The following is an 18265-nucleotide window of genomic DNA, read 5'->3' on the forward strand; positions in this document are numbered from 1 at the left end:
AACGGATACTAGACTTTCCTAGAATACTTTTTCTAGAATATTTTTCGATTGTGTTAAAAAATGAAAATAGTCCAGGACCGAGCGGTAACCGGAACTAAAAATTTCTCTCAGTGTGATATACATTTTTGCGATCGAAAAAAATCTTCACATTGCAGAGAATCTAGATTTTGTGCGAAAAACATTGAATGAACAAAAACTCTACCAACCTGTGTCTGCAGCAGGAGCATACTTGAAGCGACGGTAAATGCTGTGGTGGTTGCCGCAGCGTTGTTGACACCTGCAGCAGGATGTGATTGCACTAGTCGGTTCAGTGCAGGAACCGCGTTTGAGGCGGTTATGGCTGCCGAAGGCGCTACCGAATTAACTGGTATAACGTTCGTGGATATGGGGGCGGAAATTTGCCCGGCGTTACACTGCTGAAGAATCGCAGTAGCTTGCTGCTGAACCTGAGACTGTGGCGTTGTTGCTGGCGTCGATTGCTCAACTGCCTCGATTCGACCTATTCCACCAGCTGAAGAAGACAAACACCTCGGATGCTGCAGGCTGCTGTTACTGTTGCTGTTACTGTTCTCACTTTCGCCGATCGGGGAATGCTGCAGCTGCCCTGAAACACAATATTAGAATCTCCATTATTCATCTGTTGGACAATTTTCTCGCAACATTATTCTTCTTACGTCACGGAAAGATTAAAAATTAATTTACTAGTGGAATTGTTTGACAGATCGAAGAAAAAGGTCAAGTTTTAAGAATTCGACATCGTGAAACAAACTTTTCATTATATACTCTTCATCGGTACTTTGGTATTTGAAAATTTTTTGAGGAAAAAATTGTGAAATCTTTATACTCAAAAACGATTGTTTTGTTTCTTTCATTTTCACATTTTAGCGCAGGCTTGATAATCGTTGCATTATCGAAATTTGGTGGATTTGAATAAGGTCTAAATTCTTGTACTAAAATTAAGCAAGTTAATCTATGGCGCAAAAACTAAGCACAGAAATTCAGATGAACAGAATTATATTATAAAGGCATGAGTGAAAAAAGAAAACATTTTTCCACGTCAAACATACAAACTGTACGATTATATTTAAGAATGTAGGTATATTAGTAATTAAAAACCCACAGTATCTACAGTAGAAGGCCTGACCATGATCGTCCATTGTGGTCATCTCAGACCGATTTCGATTTTGAACGATAAATTAGATGTTACGTCTACCGATGAGTTTCATCTTCCATATTATGCTTGATCATTATTTTTGTTGAATAAATTTTTCCCGACAAACACATAAATATCAGCCTTTTTTTAGCAATTTTTCAACTACAAACACACGAGTACGTTTATCCATGCGTTGTTACGTTCAGCCAATTAGTACACATGTGTTTCTTTTTCGTGGTTTAAGGACGAGACGAAGAAGAGCAACTTGACACTGTTTAACCTGAGATTATACTAACGGCGACTGAAGGCTTGGCAGAATTTCACCGGGCATATATAGGGCCCCGTCATACACCCCAAGGGAGGACTGAAATCATTGGCATTTAAAATACTACCCTGTGTATAGCCGAGCCTCCCCCCTTCCTCCTGTTCCTCATTCCTCAACCCCAACACTGCACAGATTATTATACCCGACTTATATACACACAACAATATGCTCATCCCCCCGACGCGACACCTCGATCGCCACTCTTATATGCACCGTGTGATTATACGCCTTTGTATAACCTGCGTTCAATTTTGTTAAGTGTATTAAGCCCTATGAATAATTATTGATATCGCGAGATCAATTTTAAAATACCGGTGATCGAATTCTGTAGTAAAGTCTGCAATTTTTTTTTTTTTTTTTATCATAAAATAAATAATACAACAGAAAAACGAATGAAATTTCAGCTGAATTTAGAGCTTTTTTCAAATTCCTGAGTTATATTCGATCGAAAGGTCAGAAATTGTAAGTCCGAAAAATGATTCGCGTTGGAAATTTTCAAACAGTAATCGCAATAGACAAGAATATTGCTGGAAATCGTTTGACATGGTGTAACTTGGGAACAGAATTGGGTACTAGAAAAATAGGTACAGACTTTGGACAAAGTACGAAATACAGCTTAGCGTTCACAGTGCGATTCTAACATTGTTCGGAACATCTAGCACGACCCAATCATGAGTTGTACCCTCCTCCGGAAACTAAGGAAAATATTTAAGAATAAAAAATGAATTTCTACTTTGAATGCAAGTAGTTTTTCGAAGCTCAGATTTATAAAAATCGGCCAGATGATTCTTAGCTCTTAACCTGCATCATCCACACCGACTTGTTTATCGTTCCGATTATTTATATACCATGAATATATTGCAGGAGTAGAGGCTTCTGGTCTCTCTTATCAAAGACCCGATCGGCACTTTATGTATCCCAGCTAGTCCGCACCATCTCTAAAGCTAAATGGAGTGATTTAGTGAACAGGGTGACAGCTGACTGGATCCCGGTGAACCAGGGCGACGTGAACTGAAACCTAACACCATGCCAGGGTGACTGCAGAAGTTAGTATGGTATAATATTGGGGGCACGAAGGGACGGACAATATCGTCCGATAGAATCAGATAGTCACGGATACCTGATCACGCTCAATTCATTGGATTATATTTAGGCCCGTTACTGTTCATGCCGCCACCCAGATTCTGATGCCGATGCTGTCACAGCTCAGCGCGTACCGGTTCTGCTGTATGCAACAGAAGGTGATTGCTATTTTTCTTAACTTTGGTCGTTGTTTTTGTTTTTGAATCTCGGGCGCACGGCATGACCATTATTCGCCGTGGCTGAATTACGTCAAGTTAGGTTAGGTTTGGTCAGGTTAGGCTGAAAAATGATAACGTTTCCGATTAAAACCAAATTTTTACCACAGGTGATGACACACTTTCTCTCCCTCTCTCTCTCTCTCTCTCTGTCTCTCTTTTGGAATGCGGAATTGTTGCAAAATCAAATCCAATACTGGGATGGTAGAATATTTTTTATATGTTCTTCTCTACAGGTGAATCAATGGAATCGTGGATTTAGTGAATATGTAGATAAACTGTCACTCAAACGTTTTCAAAATGTTTCGAATCGACAAATGCAACAATATTCGACCAACCCATAGACAGACATTATCAGCGAGACATCATCGGGCCTAAAAATTATCTGATGCCATTACATCTCTTCTCTTCTCATCTCTACGTATGTAAAACTCCACGTTTTTTTGTCTGTTTATCCGTATGTGAGCTTACAACTCCAGAACTACTGAACCGATTTTTATATATACATATATTTTTTTTTGTGGATAGCAACAAAGTCCGACCAGATTTTAGGCTATATTCTGTTACAACGAGATAAATAGTTTTAGAGGTATAACGACATTTGTAAGCCAAGTCGGAACGGGCTCATACACTTATGCGAACGCTGACTGAAATCTTACATATAGAGGAACGTTACGTTCAAGAGTATCCAAGGTCTCAACGAGCTCTACAAAAAAGTCCGTAAAAGCTTACGGCTATATCGAATAGTCTTGCCTTGCCCCGAGAAGCATTTGAAAATATTCGCGATCGGAACCGCAACGGGCTGCTAGTTAAAAATATCGTCGTATGCGGTATTTCGAACTTGTGTATTGCGTGCAGTGTTTCGATTGTTCGGCAAGTCAATTTCTTTCATACTTTTGTTTCAGTTTGACCGAACATAGGGTTTCAATTTGTCGGATAGTTGACGAAGTTTAATATTTGAAAATACTCGAAAAAAATACAGCGTGCACTTCTACAGATTTCAAAATTTTTTTACAGTGAATCTTCAAAGTTGCATCGAAAAACTATAATCAAACAAACGAGTTTCAAATCTGTGATCACTCTTACACCTGATACTAGAGGAAACATTCTTGTTAATCTAATCCAACCCGATCTAACGTGACCTTACCCAACTCAACCTAATTGGGATAAACGGATGCGCGGGAGTCTGCGATGCCAGTGGGGCAGAAACGTCGGTGCATTAAAAGCGCGGGGCCCATAATTCCTGGTAGGCGCCACGCGTCACACCCACGGTCAGATTTGGCCACGCCTCTTCACGTGCCAGTGTCAGGTGAACATTGCGTGCTCGAGCATGCATGTAGCTTCCGACATATTCACCACCTATCCGGCTTAGGTGCTGGACTCCAGCGCTGGCGACTCGTTACCGGTTCTCCACCTCTTTTCCGGTTTTCCCTACCCGAGCCTGATGAATCCGCGTTAATGAAGCAGCCTTTGTTGTGCTTCATCGGATCGATTCACGGAATCGACATCTTCGGAATCGAGATGAGAATCGTTCGGGAATCTATGTTGCGAATCCAAGTTTCTATTCGATTCGAACTTTATTCGGCCACGTTGTCGACACATGTGGGTGAACTCATGTGGGTCAATTCGGTTATTCTTTAATTTTGATCTTGGAAATCTGACGTTGCTGCAACATTCCTACTAATTGTAAGATGCATAGCAATATTGCTGGCATTTATATTCAAATCCTGTAACTTCGATGCAACCCTCGCAATAGCATAAAAGCAGAAATATTTTCAACGCAACATTGCATGCAATGAACAAGTTTGCTCAAAAATTGATACAATACTGAGAGAAATTTTTAGTTCCGGTTACCGCTCAGTCCATAACTATTTTCATTTTTTACCACAATCAAAAAATATATTTCTAGGTCCAGAATGGAAATTAGTTTTGTAGCTGTTACCAAAAAGTCTAGTATCCGTTACTATTCTTTCTCATTAGGATCACTGTTACTATATTTCCTTGTATAACTGTTGCGAAAATTTAATGCTTGTGCAACAATAAGTTGACGTTAAAGCCTTATTTAAGAAAAAAAGTAGCCTAAACCGAACAAACTGATTTTCCGTCGCAATTACCAAAAAAAGGATCGACAATAGCGCAAAATGATTACCTGTACCACGTTTTTCGTAATTCCAACAATATCCAAACAGTTTTTTTAACGATACTTGTTTTACTGAATTATTCTAGTTACGGTAACAAATGAAATTTTTCTCAGCGAAAGTTGTAAAACGATATTACTATTTTAATGGTGTGAGATAAGTAATACTTCGTATACAACATAGTATGAAATACCATCAAAAGCAGAGGATAAATCTCGCCAATCATTTGAATTTACGATAAAAGCGTTAGTATTCTTCATGCGACCGCTACTGAAACGTTGCTAACGCATTAATCACCCATGTTTTCAACCGCACGTCCGAAGAAAAGAATATTACATGCTTCGAGATTCTGAGACGGTCACAAATTGGCCCTTGTAACATTGTTGCAAAATGAGTTTCTCCTCGGGACGAAGTTCTCGCTGCTGGAACTGTGCAAATTATAAATAGAAAAAAAAAAAAATAAAGAAGTCCGAGTCTGTGAAGAAGTGAAGACTCTTGTCTCTCACGCTTCTAATCCAACAAGCTGCAACATCGCGCCTTTGAGTCAGCCGTTCGAAGGCCGATCATCGACGAACTTCCATCACAGCTCGGCGGCTCGATGCGGTGGTAAAAAGGAGTCGGTTTTCGCCTCTTTGCTGGCTTTTTTCCCTTTTTCAACGCCCGGTTTTTGCGACTCGTACTACGCGGCTGTGCTGCCGGACGGGAGCCTCGGTAGCTTAAGTCTACTACATAATGTGACCTACATAACCGCGACCACCTCTTTGGACAAAGACGGCGACATGTGGCTACCAGCACATCCAACAGCCTCGGGGCAAACACCGTCGAACTTAGCTCGGCCTGATGCTTAACACACGGAAGATGAACGAAGAACGCGGAATGCGTCGTAGAGACATTTTTCCGAACCTTACTATATTCCATAAGTTCGCGAATGTTTTACTGAGCCAAGTTTTCGGCTTGTCCTACTTCAAACGCAGAGGTAATATCAGGCACCCGTAACACCCTGGGAATTAATTGAACCGCGCAAAACGAAAGGAACGTTTGAAGAAAAGAATGATCGATAGGCGCAGCAGTCGGTCAACGTGCATGCATGCTCGTCGAGATCAGCTGGTTTGGTCCGACGGTAACTCGGAGGTGAACATAATTGACCTAGATTGAATAATAATTGAATAAGACCAGCGATTGATTTCACCTCAATTACCGGATCTCATCGAAAAGCTCGAAGAAGAAATAAACAACTACTAATGCGATGTCTTATGATTTAAAAAGTGACTTGAGGTCTTCCAAACACATGTTATGTTAAACTCGAGTCAATTTAAATCATCTCGATTTATGTTGAGGCCACATAAAGTCCACTACGTCATATTCACAAGAGATTGTGAGAAGCAATCTTGGAATGACTTTGAATTGCTTCAAGTCACACTGTACAAAGACACATTATGCCTGCAATTTGCGAAGTGATGCGAAGACAGCGGAAGTTTAAACAATACTTGTCAAGTCTTAGGAATTCATGAGGTACTTTAAAGCGAAGACTGATAAGCCGTACCTTCGTCTTTGAAACAGGTTATAGACGAGTCAAATGGAGCACTACAGATGTTAATACTCGACTTTTTCGTACACGCATCATCGCTATACATACGAGTATACCTAGCTTTTTCAGATAGCACAGAGCGGTTCATCGCATATGTTGTAACTGGACAACAAAAAGGGTGCAAAGTCGCCCACACGTGTTCAGCGTGTAGAGTTATATGGTTACTCATTAACGTGTGTTTATCCTCATCTCGTCGCGTCGAGGCGATTCGGACCTCTTTAGGAGTCACCAGTTCGAACATTCATGTGGCCGACAAAAGAATCTTCAATTTTGCAATTGGGAATTCAAAATGTGAAAGTGGCTAACGATAAATCACATCTGAACTGGATTATTCTCTCGTTGCTTCAGGTCAGTAACACGTATGTAAAAAAAGTAGAAGAGAACGTGCTAGCAGTTAAACTTCTCTTTTGTTACATTTGGTTGATTCGGGGTAAAAAATTTGATGAAAAATGTGTTGGAAAATCCCGATGCAAAATTTACTACCACGAGTGACTTTTAATTCGATTCTCATGTTTCAAACTATTTGTTAAGTAACATATTTTCAATAAACTATTGTATCTTTTTGATACTAAAATCAAACTTCAGTTATACATTTTTCAAAGGATGTGGCGATATTGTTGTATAAGTGAGTATAACGTTGAAGTGAAATATATGAATTTTATAAGTATCGCCTTGTCATTTTATTCACCCTAACGAAATCGACTAACATTATTAATCAGAGCATCTCACCGCAGCGCACGCTAAGTCAACCCTTCGAGAACACACTCTATTATTCTGACACAGACCTTCTTTTTCTTCTAAAACAGTAATTCTTCAAACGTTTCTCTTTTTCCTGATTTTTTATATTCATATTTATGATTTATACTGACACGTCTAAACCACACTGTCGCATTGTAAATGATTTTTTTCATGTAGATCGGACTCGTAAATTTGAAATGGTAACAAATCAATATTAGCGCAGTGTCATTTTGACCCAGAGTGTTCCCAATGATTGCAAAAATAGGTGTGTTATCGAGGGATTAAGCTCGGTCCAGTGACGGTAAGTGGAGATCATCTTTCCGTAGATGATGCGCTGATCTGAACTTGCCGGAACGTGTTTGGGAGAACAACAGGCACACAGATCACGCTGCGCCATCTAGCGGCAGATGAGTACGCGAAACATCAAAACTCGCGCGCTAATTAGCGGTAAACAGGACAATCATCGTATCGAAAGATTCGACTAAAAATCAGCTGCAATAACGTATATATTAATAGAGAACAGCACTGGTTGTCGGAATACGTAGCGTATGGTACAAGTGAAATATTTCCACATCGTTTACAGGCAGCAATTGCCAGGAGCAAGAAAATTTCACGTTAAAACTAGAAAAACATGCAAGTTCGAAACGATAACCGAGCTTTCACCGTGTAGTAGATCGTTGCATCTGTTTTTCCGATACTTCAAGGGTCCGAGTTAAAATTTAAAGATAAAACTGTGAGACGTACGTCGGGCGTGTGAGAGATTTACGTGGTGCAACGACGATGTCCGTCTGCGGTGATCGAGACAGAAATCGTGTTGCAATTAATGGGTCGCAATAACCCCCCGGGTCATACCTACGTGCCTTGGCTAACCATAACATTATGTGTATGCCAGCCAAATCTGATTACATTGTGAACCCGCGAGCGCGACGAGATAGGATACGATGTATCGGATAGGACGGAGAATGTTACCTTCGTTTCAATTTTTATTGTATTGTACTTGTCAGTTATATATTACGGCTACTTGATTTTGACACACCGCTGCTTACACTTATCCATACTTGCTTCGAAATTTGCCTCTGATCTGCGTTCTAAAAAAAAAAAAAAAAAAAAAAAAAATCCCGAACTTTTTTTACTTTTAATGAGCTTTCTTCGTATTTCAGAGAGAAAGGAGCGTTCCAAAAATTTCAATTCCAACTCTCTACTGTTCAATTACTTCCGTACGAAAGTTGTCCACTGGGAAAACTGTTTCAACCTGGAAACACAAAAGTAAATAAACAATACTTATAATTTACGCGTATATAATTGTTCAAATATTTTACTTTACCGAGTTGAATTCGTGAATACGTAACGGAATTTTAATTTACTTTTACCCAGTTTACAACAAAGCGAACTCCATGGGAATAAGTTTAGCTTTCGCAGTACTCATTTCTTCTTGGTTTGTGAGTCAATTAATAATAGTGAAAAAAAAAAACCGCGCGCAGGGTTTAATAACGTATGTATCCGTACGTACGTAATGTGTATGATACATTGTGTGGCGAAGGTATGAATGAATGAATGAATTGGTTTTTATTGCATATTGGCGTTTTACATTTGTAGTGTTTATGTGCGGCAGTGCCAGATAGCAGACTACCGCGTGTTTCATGGTTTGTCTTCTTGTGTTTTCTTAGGTAGCTTTTCAGCCTTTTATTTTTGTGATCACTGATCTCCTTAGTAGTGTAGGTATGTGCGGCGCGAAACAGGTTTGGTGGGTATTTAAACCCGCGTCAATTACTAACCGTGTGTATAAATATATGTATTTAAATGTGTGCATGTGCATGAACATTGTATGTGTGTGTAAACGTATCACGTATAACAACGGATAATGAAATCTATACGGCGATTATCGCACGTCATGAACAATCGATGATTATGAAGCACGTATTGTATACGTATAATGGGACATTCCGTTCCAACTCAACCTACCGCGAAAATTGACATATTTGATTTGGCTGAAACTTGACTATTTTTATGCATTCTGCGAAGAAACGTTCCGTGAGTTTCAAACGTTTTTTTTTTTCGACCCGTTCATAAGGGATGAATTTTCAAAAATTTGAATAGTTTTTTTTTCAAATGCTGGTAAATTTTTGAAATATATGTCAATTCGATGTTTTTCTCTTCACTTCGTATGTTTTTAAATGGATATCTTGAAAATGTTGTGCAAAAAAATTTCGAAAGCTTTTTTTACTATAGTTTTTTCAATTTTAGGATCAATATTTTTTTTCTTAACTTTAATGCATCTATCGAGTTTTATTTAAAATTCTCCAAAATTTTACTGTCCGTTCCCTCAAGTTCAAGTTTCAAACCTAGCCTGGTAAAACGATATTCCGGTTTTTTTTCGATTTTTTAAAATTGTGAAACTTTCTTTTTTTTTTCAAAACTTGAAATATTGCTCTTAATGCCTAATACAATGTTTCATTAAACATATTAATAGTGAAAAGTTGCGAATTAAAGGAATCAGAAGTTGAGAAAATAATTAATCAGTATTTTGAACGAAATTTTTTATTCCTAATTTTTTTATTTTATTTACGTTGCCTTTAATTATTTTAAATATTACTTTTACTCGAGTTTGAAATCGATCTCAACGTTAAATACCAATATTTGTTTGGAATCACGCAATGGAATTTTCGAGTCCCTGTTATTGTTTCACTTTTTGTACATCGAATATTAAGATAATTACTTGATTTAATATCATTCCCGTGAAATCCTTTTCTATAAGTTGCTATTGCGTAATAAATTGAAATAATCAAGTTTAAAAAAAACATTACAATATAAAAATTGAATAATAACATTAATAAAAACGATTGTAATATTTTTTTTCATTCCATTTTAAATAATCACATTAAAAAATATTCGATTTAAAAAAACATGCGAGTTTATGGATATTTCAAAAAGTTATGAGCGTTTGAAAAAAATTGTCAAAATTTTCGATAATTCATATCTGATGAACGGCTTGACGAAAAAATTGAAGAGATAGCCAAGTTTCGGCCAAAATAAAAATGTCAACTATTTTTAAAGTTGGCATAGAATGCCCTATATATGTGTGTGTTGTATTGAATCGTGAATATATATACACACAATACCGATCGATACACAACATCCCATAACAACACGTCTGTTATAGGATTTATTTCGCTTCGTCACACGCTCTCTATATGTATACTTATACACATATAATATAAGGTATACTATGTGGATTTGATATCATATATAGGCGGTTTAACTGATTAATTGCCGATGTTATCGATATTCCAGCTGTATACACTCGCGATCAATCGATTCCAATCGGTCGATCTCTCATCGTCGATAAGCTTCTTAACTTCGGTTCAATTAGGCTTAAACCTCTCCCAGTGATCACCGCCTTAAGCTCGTATTACAACACCGTGATAAATCAGGCTTGGCGCCTGCACTAACCGTGCAACATATATTTGAAAATGTTGTCATTTCATGTTCCGGATCGCATTTATTTTGACTGCCTGTTTTATTTTAATTTCACATCTTCAATTTTTTGTCAAACACTTATCGCTTATTATAACTCACCTCGTTCTCTCTTTTTTTTTTCATAGATGATGTCGTTATGTAGTCACTTGAAAATGGCTATATTCCAACGGTTTATTAGGCGAACGAGTTCTGATTCAATACTGTTACATGATTTTTTTTCGTTTACCCTAATTTATTATTAATCGTCTGCTGACATTAGCTGTCAATTTTTTTTTCTTCCACTCCGACGCTATTTCTATATCTGCATAATTAATTCAAAAAATTTCCTCACCACCGGTTCGTAATATATTATTACATTGTAAAAATGGATTGAATACAAAAATAGAATGAGGAAAAAAATTACAATCATAATGAAAAACAGACTGAAGATTAAGGCTAAATTTTACGGTAAGAAAAAAATTTTAATTGCCAACTATTTATCGTTTACGTGCGAATACGAACCCACTTCGTGCATATATGCCTGGAATTTTACACGCGTATATGGATGTCAAGGGCATTAGGAAGGCCCACCGGAATATACTTATAATATATGTATTACATATACTATGTATATACCGGTGCATATATATACACTTAAATCAAGCATGTTCCAATTTGTGAAAAATCTTCAATTCACGACGACCTTGACATAATATAAATCGATATTACCGTAGGCTAAAAAAAAAAAAAATTAAACACAGAGACTGAGAGAAATTCCAAATAAATAAGAGAATAAAAAGGGAAGAAAAAAAAATGCCGAGTACGTGGAGAAACTAATCAGACTATTATTTGTTCGATCACAATAGGCCATTTGATTCGTAAAGAACCGTTGTTCGGATAGATGTACGCATAAATAGAAAAAGAAATGGAACAAACCCAACGAGCAAAGAAACAAATGATACAAATTTCGAATGACCAGGTTCGATTCAATTTTTGTTCCTTGTTTCTCGTAGCACAACTCTAATTAATTAACACATTTCACAATACATTGTATGGTATACCTAATCGCTTTTGCACTGCAATTCGGTAAAATTATTCACTCACTTGTTCCGTTCTCGTTACGCGCAAATTTTCTTTATATTTACACACAGTAATTTCATACTTTTGAAACGTAATTTTTTCGTCAACTAAGAAAAACGGGATTCTTCTTCATATTTAGTCCCCTTTCATTTTACGGATTTCTTTTCGAAGTCATGCACCAACGTAAATTTATACATGTATAAGTACGTATGCATGTAGCTCGACGTAAATCAGATGATGTAAGACAAATCCTGCATATAAAGGGGTTTGCTTGATACACGCAATGTGTGTCTGTAGTTACAATATTTTATTATTTATCATTGGTGGGTTAGACGAGCATCATATGTATATGTATATAATCATGCTAGTTACATTCGAATTAGTTACGTTCCTCGATTTTCACAGATCGACCCCCCCCCCGGTTGTCCCTCATCAATTTATATTTATGGTATATCCGTTACACTGGGCTGTAACAGGAACTAATGTTTCGCCTACAACTAAACTATCATATTTAAGTAAGCAGTATTCTCTCTCTCTCCCTATTATTATTTATTTTATGTTATAAATCTTTGCATTGTATTATATACCGGGACAATCTCGCGAAACTTGAAAATCAACCGCGCATGCGCCAAATAATTCAATCTCATTGGTCGGCGAAATCTTCCCGCGGCGATATTGTTGTCTGCGATGCAGGTGCGCCAACGTACGCAAAATGTGTATGTTTGAATCTTCAAAGAGCATAAGCATTAAATTCCGACCGTTCGTTGAAGAATCAACTTTCCGGCTCAATGACAAATGCTTCCCAAACCTTTCCGAGTCACTACCTCAATTATTTGAGATGCTAACCTCGAAAATTCGTATCAACTACATCGCCGCCAAAATCGGTTTGACAGCTGAAACTCGGGATGGCCAGCCTGCACGAACAGCCGATAAAACTCGCGCATACGCAGTTGATTTTCAAGTTTCAAGAGATTTTCCCGGTATATATATATAGTTATGTATTATTCATGTTATCTTATTTGCTGCCTCTAGCCTCTACTTTCCGATTCTGTTATTCTCTACGGTCGTTTAAATACTAATAAAGCTTATTTGGTAGTTTGGCAACACGCTGTTATATTTGATTAATTTTTTTGCAATAAATGTCATTATCTATCTAGCTATCTATCTCTCTCCATTTCCAGATTACCGTATAAGGAACGTGTTCGTATCTATCTGTCTGTCTTTCTCGGAAAAGCATCAACTGCTATTCGTACTCTCTATTAGTTTAAGGACAAGAATCTGTTTGACGGTATTCCGTACGTTTTTCGGATGCTTATGTTGATAAGTTTTTTGCCTCAAAATTTTTTCACTCGATCTTTTAGGCGCTCGTTCGTAAAATTATGTGCGGTCGTGTGTGTGTGTGTATAATCTACATTATTCACCGATCGACGACGCAGAGACGTGTAAAACCACGCGTCGAAGTCTCCGCCGCGAGAACGGAACGGTGCATCTGCAAAATGTAGATGTATAAAACCACATTATTTATACTCGCATCTCTAAGCTTGTAATAATCTTCGCATCATTACGTGTGTAAGGATATATATGAAAACGTCCGTGTGTGTACATCGAATTGGAAATTTTATTACACTACTACTAGTCAGTTTCATTAATCATATGATATACCTGACCATTTTTTTTACATAATTTATCGAGTTTTTTTTCTTATTTTCTTTTTTTTTCATTTCACATACTCGCTGTTTCGCGAAAGACTAGTTTTATAGCGATGAATGAAAAATGGGCTACACGAGTCATAAATACATGAACAATTTCGTTGATGTTCATCGTCAGAGAATTACTATAGCAGGCAAAAGAAACGAAAAAACGATGGAGAAAATCCGATTTTTAGAGATAAATTAATAAACGTATTTATAGATAAATTAAATAGCGTTTTATAACTATTGAGAATATCGCAAATCAATCTGTTAATCGCAGTTTTCTTTCTTTTTCCTTTTTTTTCTTTAATCGAGAAGGATTTGTTTCACTGGAAGAAGATATAAAAGAGAAAAAAAATTCATAATCGTCTCGCCATATTTGGCACGGTGCAAATCAATATAATGCTGAAACATTATCTAGACGAATTTTGTCCCTCTCACTCCCTCTCTTTGTTTTCTGTGTACGGGTATAATTAAGAGGTGCAGAAATTAACGGCACATGGTAATAGGTACCGATTAATGGAGAACGCGCCAATACATTTACCCAATATCTGAACGGTCGCGAACCGTCGTCTCGTGAGGGAAAGGATTTCTAGCTTTTGACGGGGTCATCATTATCATCGACGCTGCGTTCGCTGCAGCTATTACACAGTTATATACATATGGACTGGTATTTGTGATTCGCCTTTCCCCGCGTAACTCATAATCAGCCACACCGCGATTATCAACACGTAGGTATAAGGTGCCTAACCGCTTATTACATAAGTCGCAGATCATCGGAGATAATTGGAAGAAAAAAAAAAAAAAATTATTTCTGTCTCCCTTTTTGTTCAATTCTTTTTTTTAACATTGAATTTTTCGTCATCCAGATTCATTTCTAACGCCCGAATTTATTATTGCGTATAATTATAGAGACCTCGTTTCATTTCATTGATCATTTTAATTCTGTGAACCTATTTTTAATCCATACGCTTCCCCTCGTGTAAAATATACATCTATCCACAGACTCGAGGCTGTTGTAGACTTCTTTACTCGTTTCACGTTGATTTTTTGCTTTTTTTTTTTATTTTCTTTATTTCGAAATATATTTTGCATACTGAACTGGTTCAACAGTATTAAAAAACAAGGGTTGCATTTGTGAAGTCTCTCTTTTCGGCTGTACAGTGAATAGTTAATTAACATTCTCCGTCACTGTGCGCTATACATACCTATATGAAAATATAGGTATACGCCTATTTGTATGACCGAAGACCGCGCCGAAAGAATGATCGCATATGAGATACTGATCAAGGCCAATCGAATTCGCACACCTACAGAGACAAACATATGCATACCTCAATACTAATACACAACTATTAAGAACCCGAGTTAATATATATACATGTATACACGCAAACGCACACATTGATTATCGAACATGTACCTAAAGCTAGGAGACATTCTTAATTATGCACATATAAACGTACATATATATTAGTACCGATGGAATTTTTTTTTTTCTTTTGATCCCGATTTTTTTTTTTCACCCTTTTCAGACCTCGTGCAGTAAGCTGATTTCTGTTCAATTTCAAAATATGAAAAAGTACATGAAATTACGTATTAGGCAATTTTTTCTGGTTTTCAAAATGTACTCATTTTACTGCAACACTCTGATTAAAATCGATTTCGAAGTTGCAGATCTTTGACGCTATAGTTACCATCCAACATATTTTCAAGAAATTGATATAATTTTGATGAGAAGCCGATCGACGGAATCAAAATCCAAAAATCTCATACTTTCTCTGAAAAGAGAAAACCACTGTATAATAAGAATCGACAGAGTGAGGTTTGTGAATCTCAACCATTTACCGTGAAATAGTCAAGATCTCAGGAAGTGAATGGATTTTTTTTTCTTCTGTTTTATAATCTGATCCTAAACATTTTTGTCGACAAGAGGTTTCTTTACACAGAAAAACGAAGAAAATAAAAAATTAATAGCGGCGACGGATCCGCCCTCTGGAAGCTATTCAGCGGATCGGCAGCGACGCGTCGCGACGCTACGATGAAACGACGACAATCCTAACCTACCACCTTCACTTCGGTATTATACATATGTACATATGCATGAATGTATACATAACGAGTGGAATTTTATACAACTTATGTACCCACGTGTGTATAACCCATGCCTGCGTATATGTACCTCTGAAGCACCGTGTATAGTGGATTGCCTCGATTAACGCTCGGCTCTCCTCGCCTGGTGCTGCCGCTGTTGCCAGCAGCTACTGCTGGTTCAGGCCTAGCCTGTCCTGTCCTCAGCTAGCCGATGGTATTCTAGGACTTTTAGCCTGTTCCAGCCTCGCTACCGCCTTGCAGCGCTTTCGACTCGAGGTGAACGAGGTCGACTCCACGATCTATGATCGATTTATATGTGTGTATATGTATATATGTACGCACACCTCGCTTCGTGCAGAGACTCCACCTCCGCCTCCAAACGCGACACAAAATATCCGTACATTAAAAACCAGTATTTTACTATGTAGTATTTTATAAATCATGTACCCCAGGACACGTTTTTTACGCCATAAGCGAGTATCCTCATCGCGCCTTGTACGGTTACATTGTGCAGTTTTATTTTATTTACTTCTTAATTGCCGCAATAATGGGTAGAAAAAATTTTTCTTGAAAAGATAGAAATAAAAAAAAAAAAAACGTTTCAACATTGCAAGAATCGGATAATTTTTTATGTGACGGTAGAAGAATCGTGTCGTTTGATACATGTGTCAGGATGAAAGCTGTGAAAAAAAAGATAAAGAAAAAGAAGAGAAAAGTTGGAAATCATACGCGCGACCTTGATTCACCTCCGACTGAGGTATTACCCGATATCGAATCATCAGTATGCGGAGATGTGGGCGCGGTGTGTATGGCCGGCCAAGCGGGTGGCCTCAACTTAGTCCCGCGGCACGCGGTCGGTCGGTCCTCACAACTGGTATAGTGGTGACCCAAAGAGGATCTTGGAACCACCGCTGGATTGGAGAAAAGCCCGATCTGGCCCGCGGCGTTGTCTGGCATGAGAATTATGCATGAGTTGGGCAGAAGATGCAATATCGTATTGAATCGAAATCGAATTTTTAGTTTGGCGACAAGGCGTAAATTCAGCGTCCACTTCGTGGCCGTTGTCAAGTCGAATCCAACGAGTCCCGAATCGTTAAAATCGGTTAAGCCGTTTCCAAGATATCGCCGTTCGAATTTTGCGAGTAACGCGAATCGGCACGGGCGAGCGAACGAAACAACAGAGAATAGCGAGTGAACGCCTCGCGCTAGCGGCAAAATCCAAACTTCGATATCTTGGGAACGGCTAAACCGATTTTAACGATCCAGGAGTTGTTGGGTTCGTACTGACGTCAGCTATACGTGGATCGACAAAAAGAAGTGGAGATGTGGCGCTGTGTTGAATACGCTCCTGGCTCGAACGAGTGAGAGCTGAGTCCGTGTGAAATCAACGATAAGTTTTATATGGAAGTCGTTCTCCCACGATCTCTTCTTCCTCTTCTTTCCTTATTTCTTCGCGATCGATGCCCGCGCAGCGACGCGGTACGCGGTTCGCATGCTAGCGCATCGCGGAGTCTAATTCCGCCCCCTGAATACCAACGACCTGTTGTACAATATTGTGGAAATCTTTTTCGGCGCGGGCGACATGCGCTGAAAGAACGGATTTAGTAAGAACGGGGTCTAATAGCTTGCGTCGATAGCGCACCCGTGTCAGCGCATCGCGACAATGCAGTACGATTAATGGATCGGTCAAAGCTTGGAGAAATTTCGAGATTTGGAATGCTGGAACACCGCCACCTATATTTGCGAATAAGTTTTCTACAATCTTTATCGTCGGTACCGTTTCTGCGGCTGCAGCGTGCTTGACAGAAATTATAATTATTGCCGTTAAAAGAAGAAAAAAAATAAAAATCACACACACACATATATATAAGCTGATATTATAGTTAATATATATATATATATATATATATATATATATATATTATATACATGCGTGTGTATGTGTAAGTAGACATGTATGTAATAAAATAGCCTCTGAGCTAGACGGGTGTATTACGTAATTCCTGCGACGAGGTGATCTGGGATTAAATACATGCATACTAAACGTATACATAAACTGCTGTATGCGAATAAAATATAGCCGAGGATGAATAACATGAATAAAAAAAAGGAAGAAAATGAAAAGAAAAAAAGAAATAACGCACGTTGCGCGAAATGAATTATGCTAAATGGTTCCCCTGGTTAGAGTCACAAGAGTAAGAGATCCAGACGGGCATCTGTAATCACTGCGTTTAACTGCCGCGGCCAAAAAGGCTCGGTAAGTATTGCACAAACAAAACTAAAATATCGTTCGGGCATAATTATTAGTGCCGTTGATCAACTGGCTTTTAAACGGCGCTAAACCCGCTCATATAAACTCCTCCTGCGCATCCAAACAGTTTGTACATACCTATGTTATACCCTTACGCAATGATTTCTGAAACTGCTTATCCTAAACCCGATCCAGTAACGACCTGAGGTACTTCCCGATCTCGCGAGCTCTCACTATACTGTCCAATAATTTATCTTCGGTTTTTTCACGTCTTTTCTTTCCGATTGGCTTGATACAACAGGTACTCATGTAACGGTCTTTTATTGCAGTGCAGAATCAGGAAGTATGTAAAAAAGATAGCATCAAAACATAAATTTATAGTACAACAGGTTTTCTGTGTAAATTACAATTTCCATAATATAGAAATCGGTTTAGTTAAACCATTGATCTCTA

General features: G+C 38.1%; 1 protein-coding gene across 3 annotated transcripts in view; it reads right to left on the reverse strand.

Annotated features, from left to right (window-relative positions):
* LOC107217651 (nuclear receptor subfamily 4 group A member 2) overlaps positions 1 to 18265 on the reverse strand; it is a 43357-nt gene that overhangs the window by 14509 nt on the left and 10583 nt on the right. For all 3 annotated transcript variants that reach the window (XM_046740197.1, XM_015655266.2, XM_015655265.2), the window contains exon 2: positions 207 to 604. In XM_046740197.1, the coding sequence (XP_046596153.1) occupies positions 207 to 604 (398 nt within the window). The remainder of the gene's footprint in view (positions 1 to 206; positions 605 to 18265) is intronic.

Source organism: Neodiprion lecontei, chromosome 5 (genome assembly GCF_021901455.1).
Source record: "Neodiprion lecontei isolate iyNeoLeco1 chromosome 5, iyNeoLeco1.1, whole genome shotgun sequence".
In the NCBI taxonomy this organism is placed as follows: domain Eukaryota; kingdom Metazoa; phylum Arthropoda; class Insecta; order Hymenoptera; family Diprionidae; genus Neodiprion; species Neodiprion lecontei.